This window comes from Sander vitreus, unplaced genomic scaffold (assembly GCF_031162955.1).
Source record: "Sander vitreus isolate 19-12246 unplaced genomic scaffold, sanVit1 ctg325_0, whole genome shotgun sequence".
In the NCBI taxonomy this organism is placed as follows: Eukaryota; Metazoa; Chordata; class Actinopteri; order Perciformes; family Percidae; genus Sander; species Sander vitreus.
Window position 1 is genome coordinate 116,605 of NW_027595471.1, and position 13,757 is coordinate 130,361.

The 13,757-nt window shown below is 44.2% G+C and overlaps 1 protein-coding gene across 1 annotated transcript; it reads right to left on the bottom strand.

The window, feature by feature from the left end:
- Positions 1 to 490: 490 nt before the first annotated feature.
- On the bottom strand, positions 491 to 11,742 carry mogat3a (monoacylglycerol O-acyltransferase 3a). The gene is made up of 9 exons (XM_078244889.1): positions 11,384 to 11,742; positions 8,662 to 8,840; positions 7,177 to 7,237; positions 6,959 to 7,102; positions 5,999 to 6,129; positions 5,597 to 5,640; positions 5,400 to 5,490; positions 2,451 to 2,559; positions 491 to 2,261 (listed from the first exon to the last, which is right to left on the bottom strand). The coding sequence occupies exons 1-9, from the start codon at positions 11,475 to 11,477 to the stop codon at positions 2,107 to 2,109; spliced, it is 1,008 nt and encodes a 335-aa protein (XP_078101015.1). The 5' UTR covers positions 11,478 to 11,742; the 3' UTR covers positions 491 to 2,106.
- Between the last annotated feature and the right edge of the window lie 2,015 nt (positions 11,743 to 13,757).

Genomic DNA, 13,757 nt, shown 5'->3' on the forward strand with positions numbered 1-13,757 from the left:
AGATGGCTGTCAATGGAAGCAGACAACAAACTTTATGTATCAAATACAGTGCACGAACAATAGAACAGCGTGGCAAATGTATTATATGATTGCATAGTGCAGTTAATAGTGTTTAAGACATCCAGTCTGAAACACCGTATTGCCAAATTGCTAGTCATATATCATTTTTTTGAAATCTTCATGCACTAGCCGACTTCCAGATTGGTTTTCCTCACTCAAAATGACCTTGTCAGGCCTGACGTAAATGGACTTTTGATTGGGCCTCCACTCAACTTTTGATTGGAGGTTAGGGATGGCTCGACTAGTTTGTTGTGACAAGGCATCAAGATGTGTAACCGAAGGGAATAAAAAGCACGCTGTATACGAGGAAACACTACATGGAAAGGTTTTAGTTTCAATACATCATGTGTCCACAGAGAAATTTACATTCTGTCAAGTTTTGCAAGTCACATAACTTTAAAGTAACCACATATTTACAATCACAATGTGATAGGAATGTAAACAAATATATATTTTAATTTACAACACACCCAAAAATATCCTTTCATAATACAGTATATTATTGCAAAAATATGAGAAAATGCGTAACAAATGTGACAAAGCGGATCAAAAGCTTACCTCCAGAATTGTCTGGAAGGCCACCGTTAAAGCCTGCTACACTCCTCCAGAATCCCAGTCACAGAGAAATCCCAGTCAAATCCCAGTCACAGAGAAATCCAGAAATCCCAGTCACAGATAAATCCCAGTCAAATCCCAGTCACAGAGAAATCCCAGGGCAGATTTAATATGGCCCTTTTCAAAAGGCCAAGCTTTGCTGGCACGCCTTGGTACACATGGTGATTTATGGTCTGGCAGGAGAAAAAGACTGAGCCTCAGGACAGCTCTATTGTGCCTGAAACCTGAAAAATCAACTATACTCAATTACATTAAACACTGTAAAAAAAAAAGTACTACATTATACATTTATATACAGTAGTATTAGCTAGGTTTAGCTCCTTAGTACATCAGACTTGCTCACTGATCACAACCCCATCAGGCTTCTCAGGTCATCAGGCAGAGGCCTTCTAGCAGTTTTAGAATTATTTTTAACGTCTTCTAGCTGTACCCAGAAACAGATCCAGATCTGGTGAAGGGGCATCAGTTACTGTGGTCCTGCTCTCTGGAACAAGCTGCCTGATGACCACAACAACTGTGTCCACACTCAAAAGCAAACTCAAAACCTTACACCAAAGCAATACAATAACCTGGCTGCGTTAACGTTAAAATTACCTTTTTGTCAATGGAGTCTGGTGTCTTTGAAAAGAGCAATAGCACAGATATTTCTGGTTTAAAGTATAACTCTCGCCAAAATGCAACCTAGGGTCTTTCTGTGAATGAGAATTGAGTCAAACTTTAGTTTAAAAGCATATTTAGGACGGAAACGCCACTTTTAAGATGGACCGTATTCTGGTCCATCTATTCAAGCCTCAAAATATCTATTTTTAAACACTAAGAAGGCTCGACACAACATGAGACTTTGGTCCAAGTATCACCAGGAGCTCTACACCTTAACTCCACCGGTGACCAAGATATCCTAAATCTGGGGCTCCTTGTTTCGATATGGACTCCTTGTGACTGCCGAGGTGGTAGCGGCCGGTAACAACAAGAGCTACGTGAGGTGTTAAAAACCTTTTTAGTAAACTCTGAACACAACCAATGTTGTCAGTGCTTTCGTTCATCTCATCCGCGGAAGCCGTCACGTTGTTTAGACTGAACAGCCGCTTCTCGTTGCGTCACACCTAAACCTTCCTCAAAACCAACGCTGATTGGTCCAAATGTTCTCTGTCTCAAGATGCCAGACTGATCTGGGAGTGGAGAACTGGAGCTCGCCAGATCAGGACGGGCTCACGAGGCTAGGAGACTGTTGCCTCGGTGACAACTCTAAAATCAGCCGACTGTAAGACGTTTAGGTTAAATAAAGTTATTTTATTATTTATGTATTTCCTTAATAAAACAATCAGATGAACCAACAGAACAAACTCTCTCAGCTTCCTGTTAGCCTCCTGTTAGCCTCCTGTTAGCCTCCTGTTAGCCTCCTGTTAGCCTCCTGTTAGCCTCCTGTTAGCATCATGTGAAGGTGAGGTGCTGGTGCTCCTCCAGGCCGTAGCGGTGTTTGTGCGTCTCGAACAGTTCAGTCAGACTCTGGAGGTAAACTTGATGGAGACTCTCAATGTCCTCGTTGCTAGGAGACGGAGTCTGGACCACGGGGACCGGAGACCCAACTGGACACACAGACACACACGTCAGTACTAGTAGCTAACTATTTCTCCCGTTTGTGTATTACTTGTAGCTAGCTACCTGTTTAAACTAGACTATTACAATAGGCTAACGCTAGGCCAATGCTAGGCTAACACTAGGCCAATGCTAGGCTAACACTAGGCTAACACTAGGTTACCGCTGGGCTACCGTACCGACGGTGTGGATGGGCTTCCTGTAGGGCATCAAGCCAAAGCTGTACTGGAAAACTCCTCTTGCGTGAAACAGAGGCATCGCTACTCCCATGATGCTTTGCAGCCGGTTCTGTGGAGACACAACAACATGTATGTTGCATGTATGCATGTCCCATATTAACATGTTCTTACATAATAATAATAATAATAATAATAATAATCTCATATCCCAAACTCTGTTCCATAATCTGCACATAGATACTGCCAACCAAGGGTTAGGGTGTACTTATTAAAATACCTTATAGCTCTATTATGGACTTGTTCACATCCCTTATATACTTTATATATACACCCTAGTCTCGCGTTGCCAGACCCTCCTCCAAAGTACGCTGAAGGAAGGTCTGACTAGTCCACATAGTATTCTGGGATGGGAGGACAACGTGCTCTGGTTTATTGGCATTTCTTTAAACCAATCAGAATCATTGTGGGCGGGGCTAAGCTCCACACAGAGCAGCTGTAAGATAGTGGTGCAACAGAAAACTCAGATTGGAGGATATAGATTATATATACCCCAAATCAGCAACAGAATCCAACCCAGGCCTGATATGGTTGTGTATAGGTGGAGACACCCCCATCTCTTAGCCCCCCCCCCCCAGCTGGTACCTTTCACTAAGTTTAGATGCTCAACTAGAAACAAGGCACCTTATATATATATATATATATATATATATATATGATATAGATATAGATAGATAGATAGATAGAGTAGTGTGAAAAAGTGTTTGCCCTTCCTCATTTCCTGTTCCTTTGCATGTTTGTCACACTTAAGTGTTTCTGAACATCAAACCAATTTAAACAATAGTCAAGGACAACACAAGTAAACACAAAATGCAATTTGTAAATGAAGGTGTTAATTATTAAAGGTGAAAAAAATCCAAAACCATCATGGCCCTGTGTGAAAAAGTGATTGCCCCCCTAAACCTAATAACTGGTTGGGCCACCCTTAGCAGCAACAACTGCAACCAAGCCGCTTGCGATAACGTGCAATGAGGCTTTTACAGCGCCCTGGAGGAATTTTTGGCCCACTCATCTTTGCAGAATTGTCCTAATTCAGTTACATTAGAGGGTTTTTCGAGCATGAACGGCCTTTTTAAGGTCATACCACAACATCTCAATAGGATTCAGGTCAGGACTTTGGCTAGGCCACTCCAAAGTCTTCATTTAGTTTTTTCTTCAGCCATTCGGTGGTGGACTTGCTGGTGTGTTTAGGATCATTGTCCTGCTGCAGAACCCAAGTTCGTTTCAGCTTGAGTACACGAACAGATGGTCGGACATTCTCCTTCAGGATCTCTTGGTAGACAGCAGAATTCATAGTTCCTTTTATCACGGCAAGTCTTCCAGGTCCTGAAGCAGCAAAACAGCCCCAGACCATCACACTACCACCACCATATTTTACAGTTGGTATAATGTTCTTTTATGAAATGCAGTGTTCCTTCTACGCCAGATATACTTGGACACACACCTTCCAAAGAGTTCCACTTTTGTCTCATCGGTCCACAGAATGTTGTCCCAAAAGTCTTGGGGATCATCAAGATGTGTTCTGGAGAAATTGAGACAAGCTTTGATGTTCTTTTTGCTCAGCAGTGGTTTTCTCCTTGGAACTCTGCCATGCAGGCCATTTTTGCCCAGTCTTTTCCTGATGGTGGAGGCATGAACGCTGACCTTAACTGAGGCAAGTGAGGCCTGCAGTTCTTGGACGTTGTTGTGGGGTCTTTGTGACCTCTTGATGAGTCGTCGCTGCGCTCTTGGGGTAATTTTGGGCGGCCGGCCACTCCTGGGAAGGTTCACCACTGTTCCATGTCTTCGCCATTTGTGGATAATGGCTCTCACTGTGGTTCGCTGATTCCCAAAGCTTTGGAAATGGCTTTATAACCCTTTCCAGACTGATAGATCTCAATTACTTTCTTTCTCAATTGTTCCTGAATTTCTTTGGGTCTCGGCATGATGTGTAGCTTTTAAGGATCTTCTGGTGGACCTTACTGTGTCAAGCAGCTCCTATTTAAGTGATGCCTTGATTGTGAACAGGTGTGGCAATAATCAGGCCTGGGTGTGGCTAGAGAAATTGAACTCAGGTGTGGACAACCACAGTTATAGTATGTTTTAACAAGGGGGGGGCAATCACTTTTTTCACACAGGGCCATGATGGTTTGGATTTTTTTTCTCCTTTAATAATAAACACCTTCATTTACAAATTGCATTTTGTGTTTACTTGTGTTGTCCTTGACTTTTGTTTAAATTGGTTTGATGTTCAAACACTTAAGTGTGACAAACATGCAAAGGAACAGGAAATGAGGAAGGGGGCAAACACTTTTTTCACACCACTGTAGATAGATAGATAGATAGATAGATAGATAGAAGAGTGTGGGTAGTTCAGGTACTCAGTAACTGTAATGGAGACATACAATGCATTATTTCAGATTTCTTAACATTTCTTACACCAATCATTAGCATTCAGCCACTAGTATTTATTAAAGTCATGGTTCATATCTTGCAGTGCAATGTCACTTTTATTCTTCTATTTCATATCTGCCTTATTCTATTTTACCTTTACTTTCTAACTGCTCTCTAATATGTAATGTTGCTGAAACATGAAAACGATCCAACAGTTATTAGAAAAAGCAAGAGGAAATGAGAGATGATAATTATATTTTATATGTCTATATTATATTAACGGCAGTACTCTATAAGCACCACTAGATGTCTCCAACACATCAAACTGAAGAACTGTTCATTATTTACATATTAAAACACTTTCCTTATTGGTCATTTTACATTTAACTCAGTAACTGATTCCATGTGTCTAGTGGTCGATAGATAGATAGAGATATATATATATATATATATATATATATATATATATATATATATATATACATACATACATATTGCTCTCTGTCTGTGTGTTCTGACCTGCAGCTTCCTGAGAGACGAGCCCGACGGATTCTCCATCTGATCAAACAACTCGTTTTCCCCGAAAGAAAAGACCGGAACCAGCTGAGCTCTGCACACGCACACGCACACGCACACACACACACACACACAGTGAGTCAGAATCCAGATGTTGTTCTCTGCTAAGCCCCGCCCCTTCCTGCTGAAGCTCCACCCACCCGTGTTTCAGAGCCAGTTTGATGAAGCCCTTCCTGTTTTTGATCTGAAACAAAAAACAAACAAAATGTTCAGGAAAACTTATTCTCTTTGACCTCTAACACTCCCCCACATCTGTGAAGTAACGTCTATATCTGACTCACATTTACTGATTATTATCCCACACATATGATGTCATTAATAATCACCAACGCAGCCAAATCAACCCTGAATCACAGAGATGATGGCCCATTCACAGGAAGAACTAACTGTCTGTCTGTCTGTCTATATATAATATATGAAATAATAATCCTGCAGTGTTACCAACTTGTTTCATCCATGCCTGCAGCAACATGTCAGCGTGAAAATATATATATATATATATATATATATATATATATATATATATAAATAAAAGAATGAACCTGCAGCGTTAGCGCTCCAGGACGAGCGTCCAGAGCCTCCGGAGCTCCTCCCACCGCTAGGACCGCCACGTTACCCCCTCCAGGACGACTGGAGAGGTGAGACAGGCTGGACTTACAGCTGGACACCAGGCCTGAGAGACAGACAGGTCAGAGAGAGACAGGTCAGAGAGAGACATGCTGGACTTACAGCTGGACAACAGGCCTGAGAGAGACAGGTCAGAGAGAGACAGGCTGGACATACAGCTGGACACCAGGCCTGAGGGACAGACAGGTTACACAAAAAGGTCAGAGAGAGAGACAGGATGGACTTACAGCTGGACACCAGGCCTGAGGGACAGACAGGTCAGACAGACAGGTCAGAGAGAGACAGGCTGGACATACAGCTGGACACCAGGCCTGAGAGACAGACAGGTCAGAGAGAGAGACAGGATGGACTTACAGCTGGACACCAGGCCTGAGGGACAGACAGGTCAGACAGACAGGTCAGAGAGAGACAGGCTGGACTTACAGCTGGACACCAGGCCTGAGGGACAGACAGCTGGACACCAGGCCTGAGGGACAGACAGGTCACACAAAAAGGTCAGAGAGAGAGACAGGCTGGACTTACAGCTGGACACCAGGCCTGAGAGACAGACAGGTCACACACAGAGGTCAGAGAGAGACAGGATGGACTTACAGCTGGACACCAGGCCTGAGGGACAGACAGGTCAGACAGACAAGTCAGAGAGAGAGACAGGCTGGACATACAGCTGGACACCAGGCCTGACAGACAGACAGGTCACACAAAAAGGTCAGAGAGAGAGACAGGCTGGACTTACAGCTGGACACCAGGCCTGAGAGACAGACAGGTCAGAGAGAGACAGGCTGGACATACAGCTGGACACCAGGCCTGACAGACAGACAGGTCAGAGAGAGACAGACAGTCAGACAGGAGAGAGACAGACAGTCAGACAGGTGTACCTCCTAACATGATGTAATCTCTGAACAGAGGGACTCTGAACCAGAACGGCAGCATCAGCAGGTGAGAGCGGAGTCCAGGAAACAGACGAGAGAAACCTGTAGCCTCCGTACAGAAGTTCCCAAACGCCCCGGCAACCAGCACGCCTGGACATACAGAGAGGTGGTCAGACAGGTGGTTAGACAGACAGGTTAGACAGACAGACAGGTGTGTGTCTCACCGTGTGGATGAAATCCAAAGATGTAGTTTCTTGTTGGATCCAGATCGACAGTTTTAACGAGCTGCAGACACAAATCAATCAATAATCAATAATACAGAATAATCAGCCTGATCTCTGAAACATACTCCTCAACCGAGCTTGATCAGGAATTATGGTTCCTTGAGTTTTATAAATTATCATTAGTTTCTATGTGCATTGTGACCTGTCCCCCTGTGCTGAGCTGTGGTGCAGTTTGGGGGAGGAGGAGGAGGGGGTCTGTTATGAAGGTAAATATGGTGCAAAAGGTGAGAGCTGGTAGAATACAATGTGAGAACAAAAAATCTGAACTTTTATGTTAAAATTTGCACTAAAATAGTCACACACCTGTATTCTGAATGTGAAGTCACAGAAAAAATATTCACTAATGTGTAGATTGATATTTACATGAACACAACGACAGCTGCACACTTGTAATGCAACATTTACTCGGATACTTCTTTTTTACTCTGGTTCATTTTCCATCACAACCACAACTCAGTGATTACAACCTCTGGAATCTGTCACATATATTACGTCACATATATAACGTCACATACATTACTCTCTCATCACCAAGAGAATCTGTCACATATATAACGTCACATATATAACGTCACATATATAACGTCACATATATTACTCTGTCTCATCACCAAGAGAATCTGTCACATATAACGTCACATATATAACGTCAAATATATAACGTCACATATATAACGTCACATATATAACGTCACATACATTACTCTCTCATCACCAAGAGAATCTGTCACATATATAACGTCACATATATAACGTCACATATATAACGTCACATATATTACTCTGTCTCATCACGATGTGGCGAATCTGCGCCCCGACTTTTGCAGCACGTCTTGCGATACATTTGGTGCTAAACTACTTAGTACCTGTGGACTACGGCTGTGGAGCTCTGAGCCAACAGAACAGGGAAACCAGGGTTTCTATCGCTAGATGAGGGACACTCTGACCATTTATGTAGCATGGAAGCTAGGTGGAATAGCAAACTAGCGTTAGCTAACTAACCAGCAAGCCTGCTCCTAAATAAATACCTTTTAATTATCGTCACACTTTTTAACAGTCCGACTGAAGCCCTGGCGGTGAGCGGTTGTGATGGACGGACCGTTGTGGTTGTGATGGAAAATGAACCAGAGTAAAAAAGAAGTATCCGAGTAAATGTTGCATTTCAAGTGTGCAGCTGTCGTTGTGTTCATGTAAATATCAATCTACACATTAGTGAATATTTTTTCTGTGACTTCACATTCAGAATACAGGTGTGTGACTATTTTAGTGCAAATTTTAACATAAAAGTTCAGATTTTTTTGTTCTACAAGCTCTCACTTTTTGCACTATATTTACCTTCACAGTCTGTCTGCCTGTCTGTCTGCCTGCCTGCCTGCCTGTCATGCCTGCCTGTCTTACCATCCGAGTAAAAAAAAGAGTACACACCGTGATGGGGAAGTAGTCTCTGTAATGTTTCCAGATGTTCCAGCTGCGGACCCACTGGGACCTCCGACCCCCGGAGCTGGGCGTGTCCCCGTCTAGCCACAGCCAACCAGCATACAGCACGGCCGCCATCCACCAATCAGAGAGAGCCAGAAGGACAAAGGCCGCCAGACAGCACTGGGCTGAGAGACAGACAGGCATACAGACAGGTTAGAGAGATAGACAGACAGAGAAACACACAGGCAGCTATAATCTGTCAGATATAAACACTTAGGACCCTATCTCTATCGCGGCGCAGCTCAGAGCCCAACCCAAGTGTCTTTGCTAGTTTAAGACCGACCCAGTTGTCAGTTTCCCGTTCAGCGCCCACGTCACAAATGCACCTGCACCCATCTGTGGCCATGGCTGGTCTTACAGGAAGGTGTGTTCAGGTGCATTCTGGTCTTACAGAGAGGTGTGTTCAGGTGCATTCTGGTCTTACAGGGAGGTGTGTTCAGGTGCATTCTGGTCCTACAGGGAGGTGTGTTCAGGTGCATTCTGGGCGTGCTGGTCTTACAGGGAGGTGTGTTCAGATTACAAATAAAAATATTACGGTGCATATCCTCCATCATAACAGCAATGCTCCAAGGTCCAAACACGCCTGGCTTTTAAAGGGAATGGGAGATGATCTCCGATTGGTTGATTGCATGTTAGGCCCAAAACACACCTCTGATTAATGAAGACACTAAGTACAACCCTTGGTTAGTAATGTGGAACACAGGACTGGGTTATTAATGTGGGACACAGGGCTAGGTTAGTCATGTGGGACACAGGACTGGGTTAGTCATGTGGGACACAGGACTGGGTTAGTCATGTGGGACACAGGACTGGGTTAGTCATGTGGGACACAGGACTGGGTTAGTCATGTGGAACACAGGACTGGTAGTCATGTGGAACACAGGACTGGGTTATTAATGTGGGACACAGGACTGGGTTAGTCATGTGGGACACAGGACTGGGTTAGTCATGTGGGACACAGGACTGGGTTAGTCATGTGGGACACAGGACTGGGTTAGTCATGTGGGACACAGGACTGGGTTAGTCATGTGGGACACAGGACTGGGTTAGTCATGTGGGACACAGGACTGGGTTAGTCATGTGGAACACAGGACTGGTAGTCATGTGGAACACAGGACTGGGTTATTAATGTGGGACACAGGACTGGGTTAGTCATGTGGGACACAGGTCACCACAGACAGAAATCCCGTCCTGGTTCCAGAGTCCTTGCTTAATCCTGGACCAATTCCAAACATGTTTGTTCACATCGTTGGTGTTTGATAAGAGCCATGTTGACCCAACACAGAGGTCAATGTCCTCAGAGACACTGTCATCACTGTCCAGGTTACCGTAGAAACATCTGCAACTACTGACCAATCAGGGCCCATCATCTGGGGGTCAGACAGACAGACAGGGGCTCAGACAGACAGATAGGGGCTCAGTCAGACAAACAGACAGGTGTTCAAACAGACAGACAGACCGACATGTGTTTGAGTGTTTGTTGATGTCAGACTGAGTTTGATGTTTAGGAGCCAAAATTATGATTTTGATATTAACTTTTATTTTGATAAATTGTGCATAAATGCAGTGATAGTCACAGTAGACCCGTTGTAAACTGACTATTAGTGTTGATTGATCTTGATGAGTGGCGTATGGTCCCAGCCGCCTGACAACCAGCTGATTAGGGCAGTAATCAACCAGCTGATTAGGGCAGTAATCAACCAGCTGATTAGGGCAGTAATCAACTAGCTGATTAGGGCAATAATCAACCAGCTGGTGTATAAGAGCCTATTAGTCAGTCAGTCAGTCAGTCATTCATTCATTCATTCATTCAATCAGTCAGTCAATCAGTCATTCATTCAGTGGTCTTTGGTTTGTAGCCTGACGGCTGCTTCAAGTACCGCTCAGAGTTGAAGTTGGTTTGATTTTTGCTGTGCTGTCTATGCTTGGTGGTAAGGACAGCTCATTATTTGGTGGAGAAGACCAACACTCACCACACTGAAGTCTGAGTGATAAAGAGGAAGAAATGTGAAAACAAAAGGAGACCGGTGGAGTGATTCGGAATCATCTATTGGATGGAAACACCTTTTTTTGATGCTTTTTTGACGGGTTTTAACGTTTTTGTGGCTTTTTCAAACATTGTTAGTGCTGTTAGTGTTTGGTTGACGCTTTTGTCAAAGCTGTATTCTGCTGTTTTCTAGGCTTTCAATGCCTTTAGTCGCTTCTTTCAATGTTTTTGTCACTTTTATGTCATTTTAGTCGACATTCTTTGACGATTTTTTAAACATTTTAATTGCGAGGAGCGCTGCGTTGAACCATCCATGTTATTTTGGGACTATTTGGTTGAAAGAAACCCATAGACAAGAGAGATCAGAAATGTTGTCAGAAAGTTACTCCCATAGGAAGGAAACCCTGAATATTATACTTTACTATCACCAATCAAAGGTTTTTTTAACTTTAACTTCTAATCATTAAGTACATTTAATATCAGAAAGTTACTTTTAATACTTCAGTTAAGTAAATATCAGATACTCTAAGTCATATTTTAACAGACTTTAACTTCTACCAAAGTCATTTTCTAGTAGCACACTTTTACTCTCTTTATGTCTGTCAGACAGACAGACAGACAGACAGACAGACAGGTGTTCAGACAGACAGACAGGTGTGCAGACACACGGGTGTATAATACCTAAAGCCAGGAAGGAGAAGACCCACTGCAGCGTGGCGGCGGTCTGAAGTCTCCTCCGTAGCGGGATGTTCAGCGGGGCGAACTGCACCTTCATGCCTGCGGTCGCGCTCCTTGGCCCGGCTTAGAGAGCTGCGACCTCCCGGTGTCTCCGCCTGGATGTCGGCGCTTCGAGCTCCGTCTTTCTATGAGACACTTTACCTGTCTGTCTCGCTCTCTGTCTGTCTCGCTGTCTGTGTTTGCAGAAAATAAAGAGTATCTCTCAAGTAATTAAATACAAACTTTGATCAAACATTTCCTCTCTGACTCTCCGCTTTCCCCCAAACTTTACAAACACGCACACACGCCCTCTCGCACTGCGCATGCGTACCGGATCCTCCCCCCTGGGTGTAATCCTCTCGGCCAATAAGAGCTCATGACGACCGTGTGGGGAGCGAGCCTGGAGTCAAGCGCGTTCACTGTCACGGTGTTACAAACAGAGTTATTTTGAGAAGAAAATGTGAATTCAGATTTGTTATAAATAAATATTGTAATGACGTTGAACTAGATGCAGGTAGTCGTATTTGGAGACTGTGGGTGTTTGGATTCCTGATCCGCTGAACTCAGACTTCAGTGCTGAAGTTGGGAAAGTCGACTCGTTGTGAAACTTTCTGGTTCAAAAGATTTCATAAGATGTGAAAGATTTTGGTTCACATGAGTCACTCAGACACCAGTGCTCAGGGAAACAGGGTCCAAGGTGAAAGACAGACAGACAGACAGATGGACACACAGACAGACAGACCGACAGACAGACAGATGGACACACAGACAGACAGACAGACAGACAGACAGACAGTTGGACACACAGATAGACAGACAGATGGACACACAGATGGACAGACACACAGACAGATGGACACACAGATAGACAGACAGACAGACAGATGGACACACACACAGACAGACAGACAGACACACAGATAGACGGCCAGATGGACACACAGATAGACAGACAGACAGACAGACAGACAGATGGACACACAGATAGACAGATGGACACACAGACAGACAGATGGACACACAGACAGATGGACACATAGATAGACAGACAGATGGACACACAGATAGACAGACAGATGGACAGACACACAGACAGATGGACACACAGATAGACAGACAGACAGACAGATGGACAGACACACAGACAGATGGACACACACATAGACAGACAGACAGACAGATGGACACACAGATAGACAGACAGACAGACAGACACACAGATAGACAGACAGACAGACAGACACACAGATAGACAGACAGACAGACGGACACACAGATAGACAGACAGACAGACAGAAACACACACAGATAGACAGACAGACAGACAGACACACAGATACACAGACAGACAGACGGACACACAGATAGACAGACAGACGGACACACAGACAGACAGACAGACAGACAGACAGACAGACAGACAAATAGACAGACAGACAGACAGACAGACAGACAGACGGACACACAGACAGACACACAGATAGACAGACACACAGATAGACACACAGACAGACAGACAGACAGACAGACAGACAGACGGACACACAGATAGACAGAGAGACGGACAGACAGACACACAGATAGACAGACAGACAGACACACAGACATACAGACAGACACACAGATAGACACACAGATAGACAGACAGACGGACACAGAGAGACACAGACAGATAGACGGACACACAGACAGATAGACAGACACACAGACAGACAGACAGACAGACACACAGACAGACAGACACACAGACAGACAGACAGACAGACGGACACACACACAGACAGACAGACACACCGACAGACAGACAGACAGACAGACACACAGATAGACGGACAGACAGACACAGACAGACAGACACACAGACAGACAGACAGACGGACACACAGACACACAGACAGACAGACAGACAGACAGAAAGATAGACAGACACACAGACAGACAGACAGACACACAGACAGACAGACAGACAGACACACAGACAGACAGACAGACATACAGACAGACAGACACACACACAGACAGACAGACAGACATATATATATATAGATAGATAGACAGATAGACAGATAGACAGAAAGATAGACAGACAGACAGACAGACAGACAGAGAGACAGACAGACGGATAGATAGACGGATAGATAGACAGACAGACAGACATACAGGATTTGTTGCACAAACGAAAACAACAGGTGGTAGTGAATGGTGCTGCCTCAGACTGGAAGCCGGTCACATCTGGGGTCCCACAGGGATCAGTCTTGGGCCCTGTTCTCTTTGTAATATATATAAACGATCTAACATGTTCACCTGTAGAGTCTCTATGTTAACATGTTCACCTCTA

Excerpts from the sequence above, each read along its gene's own strand:
- mogat3a (XM_078244889.1), bottom strand. The coding sequence starts at position 11,477 with ATGAAGGTGCAGTTCGCCCCGCTGAACATCCCGCTACGGAGGAGACTT. Across the intron at positions 8,841-11,383 it reads CTTCTCCTTCCTGGCTTTAG|CCCAGTGCTGTCTGGCGGCC; the intron begins GTATTATACACC and ends TCTGTCTCTCAG. Across the intron at positions 2,560-5,399 it reads CGTCTCTCAGGAAGCTGCAG|AACCGGCTGCAAAGCATCAT; the intron begins GTCAGAACACAC and ends GTGTCTCCACAG.